A 23326-nucleotide genomic window follows, 5' to 3' on the forward strand; every position below is an offset into this window, starting at 1 on the left:
TGAGAGTCTTATGTTCTATCCTAGGTTTATTGCTCCTCTGAATAAACTTAAACAGGTCTTTTTCGTCAATCTTTTAGGCATCGTGTGTCATTAAGTATTGGGATTGTTTGGAATAAAAATAGAATTTTTGGGAGAATATTCATTTTTATTGCCACAATTCTCCCCATTGCATTCTGTCCCGTGTATCTAAATCTTTTTTAAAAATTTCCCCAAGTTTTTGTTGGATTCATTTCCCGTGTCTGCAGTCATGGGATTGTTGTCTATCACATGACGGTGTATGTTTTGCATTCCACAATGTGGGAAGTGACGGAGACAGGATATTTGTGCTACTGTGTTCCGTGAAGTGGGACTATTGTCCTTTGTTTCTTCTCTCTGCTGTGTGATGAGAAAGAGGATGGAGCTAAGTCAGAATGCTCCGAGTGTATTATATGTAAATAAAGTAGATTAGGCAAAACGCTGTGCTACTGGTTCTCTTACGCAAATTGCGAATACTCTGCGGATCCCTAAGTGTGCCGATGCCTTTTGGCATTAATTGCTGTGATGTTCAGGCTGAAGAAAGCTTTTGAAGCTCCCGAGTGATCGACCAGGAGGGAGAGAACATGCCAGTCAGGCATGTGTCTCTGCCAGAGTCCTACACAACAGTAGGACGCTCCTAACAGTTTTCACATAGTTATCATTATAGACATTATGATCTTTTGTCGATACCCACATTTCTAAACACTTCTCTTTTTTCTCTATTTCCCAGCCGATAATTTCCCCTAAATTCATTTTAGCTTGGTTATCCATGTTTTTAACTAACGTTTTGGTTTTATCTTTATTTATTTTAAAACCCGCCAATTTTCCAAATTCAATTATCTCCTTTAATAACTCTAATATACCTTCTAGAGGTTCTTCCAGGGTTAAGACAATATCATCTTTTGTTTTATAATTTTGTTTGCCGACTTTTATTCCCCTATTTTTGTCATTATTCCTAATATTTACAGTAAAATTTCTAAGGTAAGGATAAATACTAACAGAGAGAGTGGACACCACTGGTTTTTCCCTTTCCTAATGTTACATTTCGCTGAGACAACATTGTTTATTATAATCTTTGTCCATTGTTCCTTATATAAAGCGTTAATGCCTCTTAAGAAGGCATTACCTGGTTCCATCTTTTCCTTCTCCGTTTTTGTAATACTTAACTTTTTTCTCTTTTTCATTTCTGTTGTTTTCTTCTCTATATTTACATTAGCTTGGTTTTTGTTGCATTGTATGTTGAAAACTTTCAATAATAATAAGAATAAAAAGGACTGAAGCTACATCCACTTCCATAACCACTCTGAAGCCTGCTTTAAAAAAAGGCCTGGGCAGTTCACACCAGCCGGATCCTTGTTTAAAAAGGCATAAGTGGTGGAAGAATATTGGCAGGCAAAACATTCAGTAGCCTCCGTTAAAGGTACCGTATTTTTCGCTCTAAAAAACGCACCAGACCACAAGATGCACCAAGTTTTTGGAGGAGGAAAACAAGAAAAAAATATATTCTGAATCTCAGCAGCCAGAACAGCAAGAAGGATCGCTGCGCAGTGAAAGCAGCAATCCCTCTTGCTGTTCTGGCTTCTGTGATAGCTGCGCAGCCTGCATTCGCTCCATAAGATGCACACACATTTCCCCTTACTTTTTAGGAGGGAAAAAGTGAGTCTTATAGAGCAAAAAATACGGTAAATTGTGTGGATGCAAGAATCCCAGATGCTGTAGGTGGCGCTGTTCAGCTCCATCAAAATCTGGGAGGTTCACCACATATATGTAAGGAATTTCAGAATAGATATTGCTTCATCAGGCAGCCTTACCCAGAGAGGCCATCCCACAATTCTCGACGATAGCTTCCCTTTGCAGAGCTCTCTAGTCAGGATCCAGCAACGCCCACTGCTCACGCCGGAAACGAACAGCTATGTCTTCAAAGGACAGTGAACTCTTAAAAAAGAGAGAGAGAAAGGTCTTCCTCTTAGCCAGTATGAAGATTATCCTCTATGAATTGTGGGGTTTTTCCGTTTCCTGCCTGTTAAGTACCGCACTGTTTTAATGGGATTGTTTTGCCGCACATTTTAAGTATGGGCGCTTCTTTTAACATCTTAATGGAATTATTTTATTGTTTGTTTTGTTGTGTGCATTGTTCTCCCAATGCCCCAAGGTGAACTTCAAGGAGCACATGGGGGACAACGTGCAGGTGCTGGGGAAACAGATGGGGCTGGTTAGGCGAATCCTGGTTAGGCCTGGACGCGCACCAGTGGGACATGGGGCTTGCTCAGCTGGGGAGGGAGAAGGCCCAAAGAAGCCCTCCTGCCCCCCAGCTGAGCCTCACCAGTCCCCCTTGCCTGTCTTAAGGCAGCGGGTGAGAGTTCGCCCGCCTGCCTCACCCATTGCTGCTTTGAAATGGGCTCCTTTCCAATATTGTGATATATCGCCCTAGTGTGGTGTTTAGCTGGCGGTACCTTAGATGTTGAAAAGCAGTTATGGCCCAGCCTTAGTCCTGGTTACTGTGGGGTTTTTTAATGGTTGGTAAACTGTTGAGAAGCGTATTTTAGGATTTCACAATAAATAGACAAATAAGGCTGCAACGACTGATAAATAACGGTAACAACATTCAGAAGGAGAATTAAGGTGAGGTGGAGGGTTCTTATTCTCAGCACGTAAATCTTCTTCAATAACATTGTCAGTCTTTGTTAAGGGCTGTTTTGACAGAAGCCAAGAGGAAGAGGCTAGAAATTCCTGGGACTCCAGAGGAACCCTGCCTGCCCCACCCCTCCGCCTCTTTCCCAACAAGGCCGCCTTCCCCTACCTGAGCTGGTTCCACAGTCCCTGCTTCCCCTCCGCCACCAAGAAAAGATGGATGAGAAGGTCTTGCCAGCAACCTTATATCACCTGCAAGAGACAAAGGTAAGTGGAGTGCATGACGCTTCTCTCAAGACGTGATTCATTGCCTTTCTAACTATTGGTGGACCTTAGAGAAAGGACAGGTCTCACTGAGGAATTTCCAGAGGGACAAATGTAAGGCTCTTCGCTTAGGAAGGGAGAACCAGCTACACAAGTATAAGATGGAGAGCCTAGGGGTGTTCGTAGGCTGCATCCACAGAGGTCCAGAGTCCAGATCAAGGGAATTCCCAGCACCACTCTCTTCTGCCCCTCCTGGAGTGGTTTGCACCACAATTGAGGAAGGATATTGGCAAGCTGGGAGGTGGGCAGAGGAGGGCGACCCGGGGGATCTGGCTGCCCCACCCCTCCGCCTCTTCCCCACCAGGCTCCTGCCCCCAACCTGAGCTGCTGCTCCTCCGCCCCCAAGGCAAGATGGAGGAGGAACCTTCCCCCTCCCTGAAGGGTTCCACCTTTCACCGGGGAGGGGGCGGGGGGGGTCCCAGGCTGCATGGATTTGGAAGACCCCCAATGCACCCTCTGGGGAAGGGAAAGGAGGCTCACCAGATCCCGGAAGAGAGCGGGCAGATCCCTTCCTCTCGAGCAAGGCAGGCGCTGCGGAGGGAGGGGCTTGGGCGTGGGAGGACCAGCCTGCTTCCCCTTCTTTTCCTGTCCGCTCTAGGAAGGCAGCTCCGCTCCTCTTAACCCTTGGCCTGCCGTGCACCCCTTCTCTCCCTCTCCATAGCAGGAGGATTTGGGGGCCCCTCTGGGCTGGCGAGCTGAGCTGCTCCCTCCCTTGGAAACAGCAGCTGGAAGGGGGAAACCCCCAACGGGAAATCGGGGGGGGGGGGTTGGGGGGACCCCCAAGGTCATCTAGTCGCACCTCCTCCTGCGATGTAGGAATCTCAGCTGCAGCATCCACGAGGGATGGTCATCTCTTTAAAGACCTGCAAGGAAGGAGAGTCCGCCAGCTTCCCAGGGAGTCCCAGTATTTCGTGGAATCTCCTTTTCTGTCCTTTTAATCCTTTGGTCCAGGGTGATGGATGTACAGACGGACTCCAGCTACAAAAGCTGAGGCTGCTGAACAGAGACTTGGCTTTAGCAGGTTGGGGGTGGGGTTGTAGCTGTAGGTTTTTGTGTATTTGAGAACTTCTCATGATTTATGTGGGTATTCTTCAGTCTGGTTGTGTATTCTAAAGTTTTATTTATTGTTTATGACTACTTTGCCATTTAATTTATTACATTTGTATAATGACTTTCACCAGAAGATTTCAGTGCCTCGTAGCATAAAAATACAAAATAAAAACACAAGATACATAATAAAAACAAGAATCAATACAAAAGAATAACCACCTTCCCACAAAAACATTTGAAAGGACATACAGTGGTACCTTGGTTCTCAAACACCTTGGTTCTCAAACAACTTGGAACCCACAAGGAAGGAAGTGTTCCGGTTTGTGAACATTTTTTGGAAGCCAAACATGCTCCGTTTCGAGCGTTACGCTTTTGATTTGAGTGCCCCACTTCCATTTTGAGTGCCCCAGTTTCATTTTGAGTGTTATGCTGAGGTCTGTCTTTTTTTTGCTATTAATTTTTGCAGCTCTTTTTTGTGTGTGTGACTGTGTGGAACCCAGTTCAGTTACTGATTGATTGTGTGACTGCAGTACATGATTTATTGCGTTCATTTTATGGATCAATGGTCTCGCTAGTAGGAAAATTCATGTTAAATTGCTGTTTTGGGTTACAGCTAGGTGTTGTTACAGTTGCTGTTTTGGGGTTGTTGTTTTTTTAAGTCTGCAACAGATTAATCCATTTTGCATTACTTTCTATGGGAAAGCGCATCTTGGTTTTGGAATGCTTTGGTTTGGGAACGGACTTCCAGAATGGATAAAGTTTGAGAACCAAGGTACCACTGTAGATGGTTACTCACCCTTTCTGCCCGCCTAGGTAACAGTACCTTAAATGCACTATTATATTATTGTTTTGATACATGTGTACACAACTTTAAAAACAAGGACCAGAATACTGCGCCTAAACGTGAAGCAGAAGCGCACAAAGGCACAATTTCTGAGAGTCTCATGACAGAGCTAGTGTGGTATAGTGGTTAGTGTCAGAGTATGACTTGGCAGACCTGGGTTCAAATTCCTACTCGGCCATGAGGCTCACCAAGTGTCCTTGGGGGCCAGACACTGCTTCACATCCTGACCAACCTCACAGGGTTCTTGTCAGTATTAAAAGAAGAGGGGGAGAACCTTGGGGAGAAAGGGGGCATTTGAATGCAAGAAATGAATTTCAGTAGGGACAAATATCAGGTTCTGCACATAGGCAGGAATAACATGCATATACAGTGGTACCTTGAGTTACAGACGCTTCAGGTTACAGACTCCGCTTACCCAGAAATATTACCTCGGGTAAAGAATTTTGCTTCAGGATGAGAACAGAAATCGTGCAGCGGCAGCAGCGGGAGGCCCCATTAGCTAAAGTGGTACCTCAGGTTAAGAACAGTTTCAGGTTAAGAACAGACCTCTAGAACGAATTAAGTTCTTAACCCGAGGTACCACTGTATTGGAAAAGGATCAAGGGTTCTTAGTAGGCCACAAGCTTGTAGTGAGTCAACAGTGAGGTGCAGCAGCAAAAAACCCCAACTAATGCTATTCTAGGCTGCATCAACATAGAATCATAGAATTATGCAGTTTGCAGGAACCCCAAGGGTCTTCCACTCCAAGCCCTGCAATGCAGGAATGTTGTGTTGCACACATTCTGTCTCCACAATGGCTTTGATGCTTCTGGGGCCAAACCTTTTGAACCAGAGTTCTGGATCGGCTTCATCCCTGAGAAGCTGGAATGGTGCAGAGGAGGGAGACCAAGGGGATCATGGCTCTGGAAACCAAGACTTCGGAGAAACGGTTGAGGGAGCTGGGATGTTTATTATGGAGATGGAGAAGGAGATGTGATAGACATATCTAAAGGGTTGTGCCATGAAGAGTGAGCAAACTTGGTTTCTCCTACTCTGGTGGAAGGAGGACCCAAACCAATGCATTCAAGATAAAAGTAAGGAAAATCTGATGAAACATCAGGCAGAACTTTCTGACAGCAAGAACTGTTTGACTCTGCAACAAACAAGTACAGGTGGGGGTGGACTCTTCTTGAATTGAACGTTTTAAAGCAAAGGTTGGATGACCATCTGTCATGAATGCTTTTGTTGAAAATCCTGCATTGCAGGGGGTTGGAGAAGATGACTCACCATACAATCCAATGATTCAATGGGATTCTGATTCTCCCTGCTGTGAGTTCTTTGATGGGAAGTGAGAAGTGACTCCTGACTAAAACACTCTCCACATTCCAAGCATTTATGTGGACTCTCTCCCAGGTATGAGTTCTTTGACGGGAAGTGAGACTTCCTTTCTGAGTGAATCTTTCCACAATGCAAGCACTGATAGGGTTTCTCCCTTGTATGGATTTTTTGATGGGAAGTGACATAGGCCTTTGAACTGAAGCTCTTCCCACATTCCAAGCACTGATAAGGTTTCTCCCCTGTATGAATTATTTGATGGGTAGTGAGATGGGACCTCTGACTGAAGCGCTTTCCACATTCCAAACACTGATATGGTTTCTCCCTTGTATGAATTCTCTCATGGATAGTGAGATGGGACCTCTGATTGAAGCTCTTCCCACACTGCAAGCACTGGTAAGGTTTCTCCCTTGTATGAATTCTTTGATGGGAAGTGACATAGGCCTTCTTACTGAAGCTCTTCCCACATTCCAAGCACTGATAAGGTTTCTCTCCTTTATGACTCATTTGATGGGCTGTGAGATGGGCTCTCTGACGGAAGCTCTTCCCACATTCCAAGCACTGATGCTTTTTCTTCCCAGTGGGAATTCTTGGGTGGGATAAGGAATGAGAGCTCTCTCCATACTCCACATATTGATAGGGGTTCTCCACTGTGTGGATTTTGTCATGGACTCGCTGGTTCTTAATTTCTAATTCATCACCACCTGCAACAAAGAGAGATATGGATTTTCAACATCTACAAGCAGCCACTGGGAGAGATCATCAGGGGGTTTGGGCTGGGTGTTCATCAGTATGCAGATGATACCCAGCTCTACCTCTCTTTCAAATCAGAACCAGTGAAGGTGGTGAAGGTCCTGTATGAGTGTCTGGAGGCTGTTGGAGGATGGATGGCGGCTAACAGATTGAGGTTGAATCCTAACAAGACAGAAGTACTGTTTTGGGGGGGACAGGAAGCAGGCGGGTGTGGAGGACTCTCTGGTCCTGAATGGGCTAACTGCCCCTGAAGGACCAGGTGTGCAGCCTGGGAGTCATTTTGGACTCTCAGCTTTCCATGGAGGTGCAGGTCAGTTCTGTTTCCAGGGCAGCTGTTTATCAGCTCCATCTGGTATGCAGGCTGAGACCCTACCTGCCCGCTGATATTCTCACCAAAGCGGTTCATGCTCTAGTTATCTCTCGCTTAGACTACTGCCATGCGCTCTATGTGGGGCTACCATTGAAGGTGACCCAGAAAGACAAACAGGTCAAATCTCTGATGATACATTCAGCAATGGATATATGATATAACATTGAAATGGCAGCTTGGGAAAGATTGTGGAATGGAAAATTGAAATTTACAGCATGTTATGAGTTAAAAGAACACTATAGGAAAATGATGTATAGATGGCATTTGATTCCTAGTAACTTAGCTAAAATATACAAGACCAAATCAAATGCCTGCTGGGAATGTCAAGTGAAGGAAGGTACATTTTTCACATGTTGTGTTTGTGTAAGACAGTAAATGTCTTCGGGGAAATGATTTATAACGAGTTGAAAAAAATGCTGAAAATAATCTTTGTTTAAAAACCGGAAGCTTCCCTTTCAGGTATAATGGAGGGAAAGGTACCCAAAGATGAGGGGAAAAACCTGTATATGTATGCTACCACAGCTGCCTGAATGGTATATGCCCAAAGACGGAAAGAAAAAGCAGTACCAACAAAAGACGACTGGCAAGTAAAAAAGGCTCCCTTTACCTTTTATAAGAATGAAGCCTCATTTCAAAAGGTTTGGGAAGTTCAGACCAGCCTGATCTCTGTTTAGGGTAAAGGGACCCCTGACATTTAAGATCTCTGTTTGGAAAGGCATAATTGGAGGAAGGACATTCCCAGCCCAAACAGTCCTCCATTCAAGGTGACTTGTGGAGGTGTTGGAAGCCCAGCTGCTGAAGGCAGCGCTATTGAGCTCCATCACAATAGAGATACATGTATGGAATTTCAGAACAGATCTCATGATCCAACTAGGAGCCTTACTGAGAGAGGCCAGGATACCACGATTCTCCTCTGTAACCTCCTTATGCAGAGCTCTCTGGGCAGGATCCAGCAACGCCCACTCCTCCGCCGTGAAACAAACAGTGACATCTTCGAAGCACACTAGACCCTAAAAGGAAATAAAAAGGTCCATCTTTGCAATGTATTCCATGTTCAGGCAATGGCCATTCTTGCCACGGTTACCAGATGAGTTATAAATTCTTTGTTTCCGGACTGTACAGGTTAGGCAGAGCCAGTCCTGGGGTCACAGGTTCTGTCTGTCTTGTGATCAAAGAGATCTTTGCAAAAACCTTTCCCCAGAACTCATCTATTTCTGGACACACCCACCATATGTGTCGGCAGTGCTGTTTTTCAGGAAAGGAGGTGTCAGAACTTAACAGGAACATCTCTTTTGTTCTCTTATAAAGGTAAAAAAGGCAAATGACCCCTGGACGTTTAAGTCCAGGCAAAGGCGATTGTGGGGTTGTGGCACTCATCTCACTTTTCAGGCCGAGGGAGCTGGTGTTTGTCCACAGACAGCTTTCCGGGACATGTGGCCAGCATGACTAAACCGCTTCTGGCGCAACGGAACATCGTGACGAGTGCCAGAGCGCGCTCTTATAATGGCAGAGATGCCCACCTGAAAGGTTCCATAACCCAGTTCCAGCAAGCTCCCACTCAAAAAAGGGTGTCGGTATGTCATACTGGTGCACCCTCTCCAACACATGGGAAAACTTTTGGGGTTTATATAGGCTCGGCATCTAGGTGTGAAGTACCAACCGTGCCTAATTTTAAGGGCTCTTTCACTGGTTGTTGCTGATCTAGGTTTATATGGCATTTTGTCGATTTTTTCAATTATTTATTCTTCTTTTTTGCTCTGTAATTGCCCCTTCCATAAATTTTGCCCCGGTTTCTTATACAGTTGGTATTCTGGCTGTGCTTAATTTTTTATTCTTATTTCTGAAGGGGAGGATTTTGTACAAACAAGAGGAAAATTATTTGATTTGTTTATTGGGGGTACAGCTTTCTCCTGCTTTGCTTTTAATACCAGTTATAATTGCTATATTTCTGTTCTTGCTTAATCTCGTGGCTAAGAGCCTACATAGCCCTACAGATAGAGCTCCCGTAAGGAGCTAAATGGAGACACATCCATCACAACTTGGGTCCCGTTGTAAAACCAGGGCACAATCACACTGCTTGAAGTGTTTGTTATTAGAGTCCCTCAAGGTCAGAGCAAGCATTTGGCCAATTGTGCATGATGAACTTTGAAATTTGAGGCCTCAAAAATTATTTCTGTGTCAACCTGTGGACGTTGAGATCCATTCCTCTGCTGCCACAGCAGCACCTCCCCTTGCTGGAGCAAGGGAGTCATGTTCTGTCTGGCCACCCAAGTTCACAGCTGGGCTCCCCTCACTTGTCCACTGACTTCAGCCCAGGTTTGGAGGGGATCCCATGCAAAACATCGGATAAGTCCGAGTTCTTCGATGCATTATCCCTCGCATTGTTGTTGTTGTTCCCAAGGGTCCTGACTTGCCTCAGGTCCTTGGTTTCCTGCTGCCCTGCATTCAGAACAGACGCAGTCAGGCCTTTAAGCAGTGGATCAGCGCCACCGTATTAGATGGCTTGCTAACTGCTGAGAAGCCGATTTTAGTGTCCAGTGGTAAATATAAAAATAAAACTGCAAGAACTGAGAAATAACACTAGTGTCATTCAGAAGGTTAGCCAAGGTGAGGCAACTGTTCCTTATTCTCGGCAGATAAAACATTATGGGATGGCATTTTCTGAAGAGCTGCTGTGACAGAAGCAATGAGGAGGGAGAGACTTGTTCTGTCTCAGAAATGCCCTCTGTCCCTCACCCCTCAGCCTCTTTCCCCCCAAGGCTCCTTCCCCGCACCTGATCCGGTTCCTCAGCCGCTGCTTCCCCTCCACCAGGATGAAGAGATGGAGGAGGAGGTCTTGCCGGCATCCTTCTTTCACCTGCGAGAGACAAAGGGAAGTGGGGAGACCGGAGTGCAGGATGCTTCTCTCAGAGGTGCATTTGGGAGTTTGTCCCCATTTCATATTATGTTAAAATACATCTCCTCTTATTTGGATTCTGGGCCCCAAGTGTCTTCCCCAAAACACTGAAAGAACCCAGAGTAGTTTGAGAATAACAGGATGTGGCCAGACTGAGATGAAACTCCTTTCTCCTTACCCAGGGACTTCTCTCTGGTGTCCAACAAAGTCCTCTCTGTCTCAGAGGAATCAGGACCCATTTCTGCCAACAGATCCTTTTCCTGAAAGAGCAACAAGAATTTGTAATAGAGAATGTGGAGATGGGTGAGAAAAGGAATGGCTGGGACAAAAACTGGAGGGGTAGCCAATGTCATTCCCAAAAAAGGATGAGATTTAGGGATCTTTTCCCTCCTGTTTGGATCCCCTTGGGAGCATCCAGAGGAAAGTCTCTCTCACCTGCTTCTTCTCCGCCTGCTTCCTCTCCTCCGCCTGACTCAGGAGGAAACCTTCGGCCAGGGCCACTGCCTGGGAACTGGTCTCTGCTCCGCATTCCCTCACCCAGCTCTCCATCTCCGCTGGAAGGACAGCCAGGAACTGCTCCAAGATCACCAGGTCCAGCATCTCAGCTTTCGTGTGCCTTTCTGGCTTCAGCCACTGGTGGCAGAAGTGGTGGAGTCGGCTGCAAACCTCACGGGGTCCTTTGACTTGCAGGTAGCAGAACCAGCTGAACTGCCGGCTCTGCGCCTCTGAGCGAAGGGTGTGTTCCTCACCCAGGATCTTCTGCACTGAGCTTTCCCAGAATCCCCCACTGCTCCCATTGTCAATGCCATGACCTCTCCCGGCTCCAGGGCCAGCTGAGTCTTGCTCATCCATGTGTGTTCGAAGGAAGCCTCCAAGAGACAGGAAGGATCCCCTTGGCCCTCTGCCAAGTTCTGTTCGTCCAAATTAGAGGCGCTAGAAAATCCAACAAAGAAAAAAGAGAAGTAATGCTCTTGCCCTCCTAGAAGAAAAATGACCATCCCAGATGTGCAGGAAAGTGAAGGGATTTCTGTGAAATGAATCAGCCTGGTTGATCCTGCTTTTCAGTATTTGCAGTCAAGGAATAAAGTCAGAACGGTGAGTGACAAGTGAGTCATTTGGACCAAGTGTAACGTGGAAACCAGGCTATAGTGAGGATTTCCCACCTCCTCAAGACAAACTACTGAGATGGGGTCCTTTTTTCCTTGTTCTGAGGGCCAGATCCTCATCTGGGAAACCCCCTGAGGGCCAAGTGGGTGAGGCCAAAGGACAGAACTCAAAAGCAGGTAAAGTAGGACCTACCTTCTTTCTGTGATTGTAAGTTGTTTTAAACTGTTTTAAATGTTGTGTTTTAATCCTGAAATATGCCCTGGGAATTCAGGAGGGTGGCTGTGTAATTAATAATGTGACACAGCAGAACCCCCACACCTGCGTGGGGTACTTCTGGATCCAACATAGTCCCTTGAGTGGGTGAGGCCAAAGGACAGAATTCAGAAGCAGGTAAAGTAGGACTTACCTTCTTTATTTAAAATTTTAAAAGATGATGCTGTTAAGGTGCTACACCCAATATGCCAGCAAATTTGGAAAACTCAGCAGCGGCCAGAGGATTGGGGAAGATCAGTCTACATCCCAATCCCAAAGAAGGGCAGTGCCAAAGAATGCTCCAACTACCGCACAATTGCACTCATTTCACATGCTAGCAAGCTTATGCTTAAAATTCTACAAGGCAGGCTCAAGCAGTATGTGGACCGAGAACTCCCAGAAGTGCAAGCTGGATTTAGAAGAGGCAGAGGAACCAGAGACCAAATTGCAAACATGCGCTGGATTATGGAGAAAGCTAGAGAGTTCCAGAAAGACATCTACTTCTGCTTCATTGACTATGCAAAAGCCTTTGACTGTGTCGACCACAGCAAACTATGGCAAGATCTTAAAGAAATGGGAGTGCCTGATCACCTCATCTGTCTCCTGAGAAATCTCTATGTGGGACAAGAAGCTACAGTTAGAACTGGATATGGAACAACTGATTGGTTCAAAATTGGGAAACGAGTACGGCAAGGCTGTATATTGTCTCCCTGCTTATTTAACTTATATGCAGAATTCATCATGCAAAAGGCTGGGCTGGATGAATCCCTAGCCGGAATTAAAGAACATTTTATTGAGGGTGAAAGAGGAGAGCGCAAAATATGGTCTGAAGCTCAACATCAAAAAAAATGAAGATCATGGCCACTGGTCCCATCACCTCCTGGCAAATAGAAGGGGAAGAAATGGAGGCAGTGAGAGATTTTACTTTCTTGTGCTCCATGATCACTGCAGATGGTGACAGCAGTCACAAAATTAAAAGACGCCTGCTCCTTGGGAGAAAAGCAATGACAAACCTAGACAGCATCTTAAAAAGTAGAGACATCACCTTGCCAACAAAGGTCCGTATAGTTAAAGCCATGGTTTTCCCAGAAGTGATGTATGGAAGTGAGAGCTGGACCATAAAGAAGACTTTGGCCACCTCATGAGAAGAGAAGACTCCCTGGAAAAGACCCTGATGCTGGGAAAGATGGAGGGCAGAAGGAGAAGGGGACGACGGAGGACGAGATGGTGGGACAGTGTTCTCGAAGGTGCCAACATGAGTTTGACCAAACTGTGGGAGGCAGTGGAAGACAGGAGTGCCTGGCGTGCTCTGGTCCAGGGGGTCACGAAGAGGCAGACACCACTAAACGATTAAACAACAACCTTCTTTCTGTGATTGCAACTGTTTTCAAGGTTGTATTTTAATCCGGGAATTTGCCCTGGGAATTCAGGAGGGTGGCTGTGTAATTAAGAATGTGACACAGCCGAACCCCCACACCTGCGTGGGGTACTTCTGGATCCCTTGAGTGTCCGCTTCAACATCCCACTCGTGTGCCAGCCTCAGTCCCTTTGTGGCCAGGGGACTCCATGCTCTGCTTCTGGGGGCAGTTACGGGCTGGCTTCCCTCATGGCATTTCCCCCCCTGGGCTCCCAAAGGCAGCAGCCATGGGTCTGGCCAGCATTGGAGGGGAGATTCCTGCACTGCTCCTGTTTGGCCTAGAGGACTCTGGTGGCTCCCTCCCCACCCCCCCCTGGACCCTCTGCTCCCTGATTTGGGGGGGGGTCCCCCTTCCCCCTCCCCTTCCCCCCCTAAGCGAGAAGAGAGGGAGACTCACTCGACGCAGGAGGCGCCTCCGAGGAGAGAACAGCTGCCTCCTCTGACAGGAAGGGGCTGGGGGGCGGGGCTTGGGCTCTGGAGGACCCGCCCCCGCCTGCATTTCTGGTCCTCTCTAGGAATCCAGCTCAGTGCCTCTTCACCCGGCTGAAAGAACCAGAGGACATCTCGCGGGAACAAGTCTCGCGGCAGCATTTGACGAGCCGTTTCCTCCTTTCTCTCTTCTTCTCTTTTCCTTGCCCCTTCCTTCTGCCCAGCAGGGAGAGCTCAGCCCCCCTCAGAGCAGCCCCACTTGCAAGGCAGCTCCAGAAAGGGGGCAAGACTAAGGGGGCCGGAGGGGGAGAGAAAGAGATGGAGAGCGGAGCTGCAGGGGGCGGGAACCTCTCTCTCTCTGATTGGCTGCCCAGAGAGGCGGGGGCGGAGCCAGGCCTTTGGGCGGGAAGAGGAGAGGCGCCTTTTCGGAGGGAGTTTGGAGGCTGGAGCTGAGGCGGGAGGAGAGGCTGAGTCTGAGGGAGAAGTGGCTCTGGCCTGAGGAGAATGTCGGGGGCCAGGAGAAAAAGAGGGTAAGAGGGGCTGAGTCTGAGGGAGAAGTGGCTCTGGCCTGAGGAGAATCTCGGGGGCCAGAAGAAGGAGAGGGGAAGAGGGGCTGAATCTGAGGGAGAAGTGGCTCTGGCCTGAGGAGAATCTCGGGGGCCAGAAGAAGGAGAGGGGAAGAGGGGCTGAATCTGAGGGAGAAGTGGCTCTGGCCTGAGGAGAATCTCGGGGGCGAGAAGAAGGAGAGGGGAGGAGAGGCTGAGTCTGAGGGAGAAGTGGCTCTGGCCTGAGGAGAATCTCGGGGGCCAGAAGAAGGAGAGGGGAAGAGGGGCTGAATCTGAGGGAGAAGTGGCTCTGGCCTGAGGAGAATCTCGGGGGCCAGAAGAAGGAGAGGGGAAGAGGGGCTGAGTTGGAGGGAGAAGTGGCTCTGGCCTGAGGAGAATCTCGGGGGCCAGAAGAAGGAGAGGGGAAGAGGGGCTGAGTCTGAGGGAGAAGTGGCTCTGGCCTGAGGAGAATCTCGGGGGCCAGAAGAAGGAGAGGGGAAGAGGGGCTGAGTCGGGGGGAGAAGTGGCTCTGGCCTGAGGAGAATCTCGGGGGCCAGAAGAAGGAGAGGGGAAGAGGGGCTGAGTGGGGGGGAGAAGTGGCTCTGGCCTGAGGAGAATCTCGGGGGCCAGGAGAAGGAGAGGGGAAGAGGGGCTGAGTGGGGGGGAGAAGTGGCTCTGGCCTGAGGAGAATCTCGGGGGCCAGGAGAAGGAGAGGGGAAGAGGGGCTGAGTCGGGGGGAGAAGTGGCTCTGGCCTGAGGAGAATCTCGGGGGCCAGAAGAAGGAGAGGGGAAGAGGGGCTGAGCCTGAGGGAGAAGTGGCTCTGGCCTGAGGAGAATCTCGGGGGCCAGAAGAAGGAGAGGGGAAGAGGGGCTGAGTCTGAGGGAGAAGTGGCTCTGGCCTGAGGAGAATCTCGGGGGCCAGAAGAAGGAGAGGGGAAGAGGGGCTGAGTCGGGGGGAGAAGTGGCTCTGGCCTGAGGAGAATCTCGGGGGCCAGAAGAAGGAGAGGGGAAGAGGGGCTGAGTCGGGGGGAGAAGTGGCTCTGGCCTGAGGAGAATCTCGGGGGCCAGAAGAAGGAGAGGGGAAGAGGGGCTGAGTGGGGGGGAGAAGTGGCTCTGGCCTGAGGAGAATCTCGGGGGCCAGGAGAAGGAGAGGGGAAGAGGGGCTGAGTCGGGGGGAGAAGTGGCTCTGGCCTGAGGAGAATCTCGGGGGCCAGAAGAAGGAGAGGGGAAGAGGGGCTGAGCCTGAGGGAGAAGTGGCTCTGGCCTGAGGAGAATCTCGGGGGCCAGGAGAAGGAGAGGGGAAGAGGGGCTGAGTCGGGGGGAGAAGTGGCTCTGGCCTGAGGAGAATCTCGGGGGCCAGAAGAAGGAGAGGGGAAGAGGGGCTGAGTCGGGGGGAGAAGTGGCTCTGGCCTGAGGAGAATCTCGGGGGCCAGAAGAAGGAGAGGGGAAGAGGGGCTGAGTGGGGGGGAGAGGTGGCTCTGGCTTGAGGAGAATCTCGGGGGCCAGAAGAAGGAGAGGGGAAGAGGGGCTGAGTCTGAGGGAGAAGTGGCTCTGGCCTGAGGAGAATCTCGGGGGCCAGAAGAAGGAGAGGGGAAGAGGGGCTGAGTCTGGGGGAGAAGAGGCTCTGGCCTGAGGAGAATCTCGGGGGCCAGAAGAAGGAGAGGGGAAGAGGGGCTGAGTCGGGGGGAGAAGTGGCTCTGGCCTGAGGAGAATCTCGGGGGCCAGAAGAAGGAGAGGGGAAGAGGGGCTGAGTCGGGGGGAGAAGTGGCTCTGGCCTGAGGAGAATCTCGGGGGCCAGAAGAAGGAGAGGGGAAGAGGGGCTGAGTCAGGGGGAGAAGTGGCTCTGGCCTGAGGAGAATCTCGGGGGCCAGAAGAAGGAGAGGGGAAGAGGGGCTGAGTCTGAGGGAGAAGTGGCTCTGGCCTGAGGAGAATCTCGGGGGCCAGAAGAAGGAGAGGGGAAGAGGGGCTGAGTCTGAGGGAGAAGTGGCTCTGGCCTGAGGAGAATCTCGGGGGCCAGAAGAAGGAGAGGGGAAGAGGGGCTGAGTCTGAGGGAGAAGTGGCTCTGGCCTGAGGAGAATCTCGGGGGCCAGAAGAAGGAGAGGGGAAGAGGGGCTGAGTCTGAGGGAGAAGTGGCTCTGGCCTGAGGAGAATCTTGGGGGCCAGAAGAAGGAGAGGGGAAGAGGGGCTGAGTCGGGGGGAGAAGTGGCTCTGGCCTGAGGAGAATCTCGGGGGCCAGAAGAAGGAGAGGGGAAGAGGGGCTGAGTCTGAGGGAGAAGTGGCTCTGGCCTGAGGAGAATCTCGGGGGCCAGAAGAAGGAGAGGGGAAGAGGGGCTGAGTCGGGGGGAGAAGTGGCTCTGGCCTGAGGAGAATCTCGGGGGCCAGAAGAAGGAGAGGGGAAGAGGGGCTGAGTCTGAGGGAGAAGTGGCTCTGGCCTGAGGAGAATCTCGGGGGCCAGAAGAAGGAGAGGGGAAGAGGGGCTGAGTCTGAGGGAGAAGTGGCTCTGGCCTGAGGAGAATCTCGGGGGCCAGAAGAAGGAGAGGGGAAGAGGGGCTGAGTCGGGGGGAGAAGTGGCTCTGGCCTGAGGAGAATCTCGGGGGCCAGAAGAAGGAGAGGGGAAGAGGGGCTGAGTCAGGGGGAGAAGTGGCTCTGGCCTGAGGAGAATCTCGGGGGCCAGAAGAAGGAGAGGGGAAGAGGGGCTGAGTCTGAGGGAGAAGTGGCTCTGGCCTGAGGAGAATCTCGGGGGCCAGAAGAAGGAGAGGGGAAGAGGGGCTGAGTCGGGGGGAGAAGTGGCTCTGGCCTGAGGAGAATCTCGGGGGCCAGAAGAAGGAGAGGGGAAGAGGGGCTGAGTCTGAGGGAGAAGTGGCTCTGGCCTGAGGAGAATCTCGGGGGCCAGAAGAAGGAGAGGGGAAGAGGGGCTGAGTCTGAGGGAGAAGTGGCTCTGGCCTGAGGAGAATCTCGGGGGCCAGAAGAAGGAGAGGGGAAGAGGGGCTGAGTCGGGGGGAGAAGTGGCTCTGGCCTGAGGAGAATCTCGGGGGCCAGAGGAAGGAGAGGGGAAGAGGGGCTGAGTCTGAGGGAGAAGTGGCTCTGGCCTGAGGAGAATCTCGGGGGCCAGAAGAAGGAGAGGGGAAGAGGGGCTGAGTCTGAGGGAGAAGTGGCTCTGGCCTGAGGAGAATCTCGGGGGCCAGAAGAAGGAGAGGGGAAGAGGGGCTGAGTCGGGGGGAGAAGTGGCTCTGGCCTGAGGAGAATCTCGGGGGCCAGAAGAAGGAGAGGGGAAGAGGGGCTGAGTCGGGGGGAGAAGTGGCTCTGGCCTGAGGAGAATCTCGGGGGCCAGAAGAAGGAGAGGGGAAGAGGGGCTGAGTCCGAGGGAGAAGTGGCTCTGGCCTGAGGAGAATCTCGGGGGCCAGAAGAAGGAGAGGGGAAGAGGGGCTGAGTGGGGGGGAGAGGTGGCTCTGGCTTGAGGAGAATCTCGGGGGCCAGAAGAAGGAGAGGGGAAGAGGGGCTGAGTCTGAGGGAGAAGTGGCTCTGGCCTGAGGAGAATCTCGGGGGCCAGAAGAAGGAGAGGGGAAGAGGGGCTGAGTCGGGGGGAGAAGTGGCTCTGGCCTGAGGAGAATCTCGGGGGCCAGAAGGAGGAGAGGGGAAGAGGGGCTGAGTCTGAGGGAGAAGTGGCTCTGGCCTGAGGAGAATCTCGGGGGCCAGAAGAAGGAGAGGGGAAGAGGGGCTGAGTCGGGGGGAGAAGTGGCTCTGGCCTGAGGAGAATCTCGGGGGCCAGAAGAAGGAGAGGGGAAGAGGGGCTGAGTCGGGGGGAGAAGTGGCTCTGGCCTGAGGAGAATCTCGGGGGCCAGAAGAAGGAGAGGGGAAGAGGGGCTGAGTCTGAGGGAGAAGTGGCTCTGGCCTGAGGAGAATCTCGGGGGCCAGAAGAAGGAGAGGGGAAGAGGGGCTGAGTCTGAGGGAGAAGTGGAGAAGTGGCTCTGGTCTGGGGGGAAGATCCTCCCTGAGGAGAATCTCTGTGGCCAGAAGAAGGAGCCTGGCAGCTGAGCGAGGAAGAGGGGCTGAGTCTGAGGGAGAAGTGGCTCTGGCCTGAGGAGAATCTCGGGGGCCAGAAGAAGGAGAGGGGAAGAGGGGCTGAGTCTGAGGGAGAAGTGGCTCTGGCCTGAGGAGAATCTCGGGGGCCATAAGAAGGAGAGGGGAAGAGGGGCTGAGTCTGAGGGAGAAGTGGCTCTGGCCTGAGGAGAATCTCGGGGGGCAGAAGAAGGAGAGGGGAAGAGGGGCTGAGTCGGGGGGAGAAGTGGCTCTGGCCTGAGGAGAATCTCGGGGGCCAGAAGAAGGAGAGGGGAAGAGGGGCTGAGTCGGGGGGAGCAGTGGCTCTGGCCTGAGGAGAATCTCGGGGGCCAGAAGAAGGAGAGGGGAAGAGGGGCTGAGTCTGAGGGAGAAGTGGCTCTGGCCTGAGGAGAATCTCGGGGGCCAGAAGAAGGAGAGGGGAAGAGGGGCTGAGTCTGAGGGAGAAGTGGAGAAGTGGCTCTGGTCTGGGGGGAAGATCCTCCCTGAGGAGAATCTCTGTGGCCAGAAGAAGGAGCCTGGCAGCTGAGCGAGGAAGAGGGGCTGAGTCTGAGGGAGAAGTGGCTCTGGCCTGAGGAGAATCTCGGGGGCCAGAAGAAGGAGAGGGGAAGAGGGGCTGAGTCTGAGGGAGAAGTGGCTCTGGCCTGAGGAGAATCTCGGGGGCCATAAGAAGGAGAGGGGAAGAGGGGCTGAGTCTGAGGGAGAAGTGGCTCTGGCCTGAGGAGAATCTCGGGGGGCAGAAGAAGGAGAGGGGAAGAGGGGCTGAGTCGGGGGGAGAAGTGGCTCTGGCCTGAGGAGAATCTCGGGGGCCAGAAGAAGGAGAGGGGAAGAGGGGCTGAGTCTGAGGGAGAAGTGGCTCTGGCCTGAGGAGAATCTCGGGGGCCAGAAGAAGGAGAGGGGAAGAGGGGCTGAGTCGGGGGGGGAGACAGGCTCTGGGGGTCTGAGAGAAAGAAGGGGGCCGAGGGATCCCCTGGGTCTGGCGCACAAACTAAAACGCCTCAGGAGGGGCATTGCTGAGAGGAGAGAGGGAGACTGAGGAAGAGTATTAGGCTGTGAAGGAACCTGGGCTGATGAAAAGGATTGAACTGCTACACCTCCATAACTAGGAAAGGAGCGAGAGACTGATTTGAGTCCCCCCCCCCCCCCAGTCTAGAAACCGGAACATCAACTCATTTTCGCAAGTGAAGTTTAAGGAAAGGTGTGCCTATGCTACTGGTCTACCTTATAGGAATGTTTTAAAAGTTTTTTAATATTAAGAACTTTGAAATGTACCATGTGGAGGTTGTTTCTCTCCCATGTTGCGCCCACCCCCTCCTGCTCCCTCTTCCCTCTGCATTCAGGGGGCACAGATGGGCCTTTCACCAACCCCCCCCCCTTTATTCCCACTGCTACCCCAGAACTCCGACCTGAACACTTCACTCCCAACATAGCGAAGAATGAGGTGTGAGGTGGAGTACAACTGATTTATTAAAAATAAACACCAATTTAAAGATAACTTGGTGTAGATAAGTTAGGGCTGCCATAAGTCCAGATTTTCCTGGATCTTAGGTAAATCAATAAAAAAATCTTGTTATTTTGGCATTGTCATAAAATGGGGGGGGGGGGTCCTATAAAAAGCACAACTATGTTAGGGTCTTCCCAAAAAATGCTCAACAGCTTTCGGGATGTCCTGGTTTTTACTTTTTGAAATAAGGCAACCCTAACATTAAGTGTATGGTTTCAAATCTTCCAGTTTTTTTTGTTCATTCTTCATTACTTTATTACTACTGTAACAATGGGTGGTACAAGGCTATTCATCTAGTACTGAGTTCAACCTCCAACTGTTTCCTTGCAGGCTTTCTCCACCGGCCTGAGGGGGCCGGGTCCAAGGTGATGAGCAGATGGACTCCAGCTACAAAAGCTGAGACCGTGGAAGAGGACAGAGACCATCCTGGCTGTGAGTCCTCTAAGACCTTCTCCTGCCTTGCAGGCCTTTTCCCATGTGGCCTAGGAAAGTCCAGACTGACTCCAGCTACAAAAGCTGGGGCCGCTGAACAAACTCTTGGGCTTAGCAGGTTTGTTGTTGCTACAGGTTTTTCTTTCTTTATTTTAGATCTTCTCATGATTTATGTGGCTGTTCTTCAGTGTGGTTGTGTATTTAATGTTTTATTTATTGCTTATGACCATTTTGCTATTTATTTATTTAATCTATTACATTTGTATGACGTCTTTCATCCGAAGATCTCAGTGTGTTTCACAACATAAAGATGCAAAATAAAAACACAAAATATGCAATAAAAGAAAGAATAACCCCTTCCCCCAAACACATTTGCAAGGACATAGATTTAATTAGAAAGGACATAGGTTTAATTAAGCAAAGCTCTGGCTTTGATGTTGTTGTTACACAAGCATGCGTCCCAGTTCTCAGCTACATCACCCCAAAACTCACCTTTTCTGCCTTCTTAGCTAACAGTAATTTAAATGCACTATTATTATTTTGATCCCATGTGTTCACAACTTTAAATACAAGCACCACAACACTGTGCCGAAACTTAAAGAGACGCACATGCATGCACACTTTCCAAGAGTCGCCTGGCAGAGCTAGTGTGGTATAGTGGTTAGAGTTTCAGAATACAACTTGGCAGTCCTGGGTTCAAGTCCCTCCTTAGCCATAATGCTCACCGGGGGACCATATTCTTTCAATATGCGAAGGGCCGTGCCATGGAAGATGGAACAAACTTGGTTTCTCCTACTCTGGTGGAAGGAGGATCCAAACCAATGGATTTCAGATAGAAGGAAGGAGATTCTGACTAAACATCGGGAAGAACTTTCTAGCAGCAAGAACTGTTTGACTGTGAAAGAAAGTAGTTCAGGTGGTGTGGGACACTCCTGAATTGGAAGGTTTTCAAGCAAAGGTTGGGCGGCCATCTGTCATGAATTCTTTTGTTGAATATCCTGCATTGCAGGGGCGTGGAAAAGATGACTCTCACCATCCAATCCAATGCAACAATTCAATGATTCTGGGAGACTGTGATTCTCCCCACTGTGAGTTCTTTGATGGGAAGTGAGAAAGGACTCCTGACTAAAACACTCTCCGCATTCCAAGCATTTATATGGTCTCTCCATTGTATGAATTATTTGATGGGAAATGAGATGGGAGTCCTGACTAAAACTCCTTCCACATTCCAAGCATTTATGTGGACTCTCCCAGGTATGAGTTCTTTCATGGGAAGTGAGACTTCCCTTGTGACTGAATCTCATTCCACACTCCAAGCACTGAAACGGTTTCTCCCCTGTATGGGTTCTTTGATGGGAAATGAGATTATATTTCCAGTTGAAGCTCTTTCCACATTCCAAGCAATGATAAGGATTCTCCCCTGTGTGAATTACTTGATGGGAAGTGAGCTTGGCCCTTTCCTTGAAGCTCTTTCCACATTCCAAGCACTGGTAAGGTTTCTCCCCTGTATGAATTCTCTGATGGGTAGTGAGATTGGCCTGCTGATTGAAGCTCTTGCCACATTCCAAGCACTGATATGGTTTCTCTCCAGTGTGAATTCTTTCATGGACAGTGAGGTGAGCCCTCCAACCAAAGCACTTTCCACACTCCAAGCACTGATAAGGTTTCTTCCCAATGGGATTCTTCTGATGGGAAGTTGAATGGGAGCTTTGACTGAAGCTCTTTGCACACTCCAAATTTTTATATGGTTTCTCCTCTGTGTCAATTTCATCATGGCCTCCCTTGTTCTCCATTTCCAGTTCATCATCCCCTGCAACAAAGAGAGAGATGAAGAGAGGCTCAGCAAGAAATGGAACCCCAACCCCCAAATTATTGAACAATGGTCCTTAACGCTTGTGAGAGAGGAAGAGCAGAAAGGAGATAGATGAGATCTTACTTCAGGGTTCACTGGCTTTGTTTACTGTCATTCAGGGATATGGGAAACTGAGATTCCAAAAGCCTGGCTCTTTTCTTGAATGGATTTTGTTTGGCCCAATCATGGAATTTGCTTCATTTCTAATGTCACTCATCTCTTTGGTGAAGCAAAAGGGACAGAAGCGGTGACTTCCAAGGTGGGGGAGGCTGGCTAGTTCTTGGCTGTTGCTGCTCTGCCAGCAGAGATTCTTATGTGATGATTTATGATAGCCAGGGCAAAGACACCAGTATCACACTCTCCCTTTGAAGACAGGGAGATGAACTGGGGTGAACCTCGCATGCTCTGTTTTCAGGGGATATCAGCATAGAATACAATGAAAGTCAAACTAGATAAAAATAAAGCAGAGTGGGTAAGTAGGAAAAGAAAGTAAATTGGATAAATAGAAGATGTTGAAGAAGAAAAAGAAAAGAAAAACACAAAGCCCTCTAACAAGGCTGTTTCTTAACTATTATTCTGGAGGAATGGAGGAGCCATGGACTGAAACAGTAAGAAACATTCTGTGATGGCTGAAGTAAACTCCGGGGGGAAACCACCAAGCAAGTGGTGACTCATCTGGGGGGGAAATGAGAGGAATTGGAAGGACTTTCCTTCCTAAATTAAGGTGGGACATCATGACCAACAGGAAATGGGATTGGGTACAAATTAATGAACATACAATAAATAAAGGATTATAGATTATTATCCTAATAAGGAACACTCATTGTACTGGACCGGAGGAAGAATTTTCCTGATAGCGAGTGAGAATAAGAATTGGAGTTTTTGCATGCAAAGGAAAATGAACGAACTTGAAAACACCACCTAGCAGAATGAGGAATAGCTGGGTATTGTCTTGCAATACAGCTGGATAACCCTCCATTCAAGGTGAGCTGTGTGGTGTGAGAATCCCAGATGCTGTAGGTGGCGCTGTTCAGAACCATCGAAATTTGGGATGTTACTCACATAGACAGATTAGTACGGAATTTCAAAAAAGATATTAAGATCCAACAGGGAGCCTTACCAAGAGCGGCCATGATCCCACAATTCTCCTTTATGACTTCCGTATGCAGAGCTCTCCGGTCAGGATCCAGCCACACCCACTCTTCACCTGGGAAACGAACAGCGACGTCTTCAAAGGACAGTGAACTCTTTAAAAGAGAGAGAGAAAGGTCCTCCTCTTAGCCAGTATAATGATTATATTACCACAAATGGTTTTGCTGTTTCCTGCCTGTTCCTGCTGTGCTGTTTTAATGGGATTGTTTTGTTTCCCATACATTCTAAGTATGGATGCTTCTTTTAACGTCTTAATGGAATTATTTCATTTTGTGTTTTGTTCTGTGCATTGTTCTGTGTAGGTGGAGGAGTCACCCAATGCCCTAAAAACAACTTCAAGGGGCACATGGGGGCAGAAGGAGGAAAGCCCAGTTGTGCAACAG

At 49.7% G+C, this 23326-nt stretch overlaps 2 protein-coding genes across 20 annotated transcripts in view; both read right to left on the reverse strand.

The window, feature by feature from the left end:
* Nucleotides 1-23326, reverse strand: part of LOC308572648 (uncharacterized protein) — a 152819-nt gene that overhangs the window by 87735 nt on the left and 41758 nt on the right. For 4 of the 14 annotated variants that reach the window (XM_081168887.1, XM_081168883.1, XM_081168885.1 and 1 more), the window contains one exon: nucleotides 10076-10158. In XM_081168887.1, coding sequence (XP_081025013.1) covers nucleotides 10076-10158 — 83 coding nt within the window. Of the gene's footprint in view, nucleotides 1-10075; nucleotides 10159-10375; nucleotides 10461-10632; nucleotides 11131-11496; nucleotides 12233-12918; nucleotides 13046-13370; nucleotides 13578-22911; nucleotides 23039-23326 lie in introns of those variants that run through there. The other 10 variants (XM_081168891.1, XM_081168889.1, XM_081168890.1 and 7 more) reach the window with 6 other exon arrangements.
* The window catches only part of LOC308572661 (uncharacterized protein), a 73454-nt gene that overhangs the window by 26769 nt on the left and 23359 nt on the right, over nucleotides 1-23326 (reverse strand). The window contains exons 1-3 of one of the 6 annotated variants that reach the window (XR_014001832.1): nucleotides 3451-3707; nucleotides 2816-2898; nucleotides 1703-1950 (exon numbers count right to left, since the gene is read on the reverse strand). The gene's annotated coding sequence lies outside the window, so the exon portion shown is untranslated. Of the gene's footprint in view, nucleotides 1-1702; nucleotides 1951-2815; nucleotides 2899-3366; nucleotides 3391-3450; nucleotides 3708-23326 lie in introns of those variants that run through there. The other 5 variants (XR_014001833.1, XM_081168934.1, XM_081168935.1 and 2 more) reach the window with 5 other exon arrangements.

This window comes from Podarcis bocagei, assembly GCF_964188305.1.
Source record: "Podarcis bocagei genome assembly, chromosome: 13".
Classification (NCBI taxonomy): domain Eukaryota; kingdom Metazoa; phylum Chordata; class Lepidosauria; order Squamata; family Lacertidae; genus Podarcis; species Podarcis bocagei.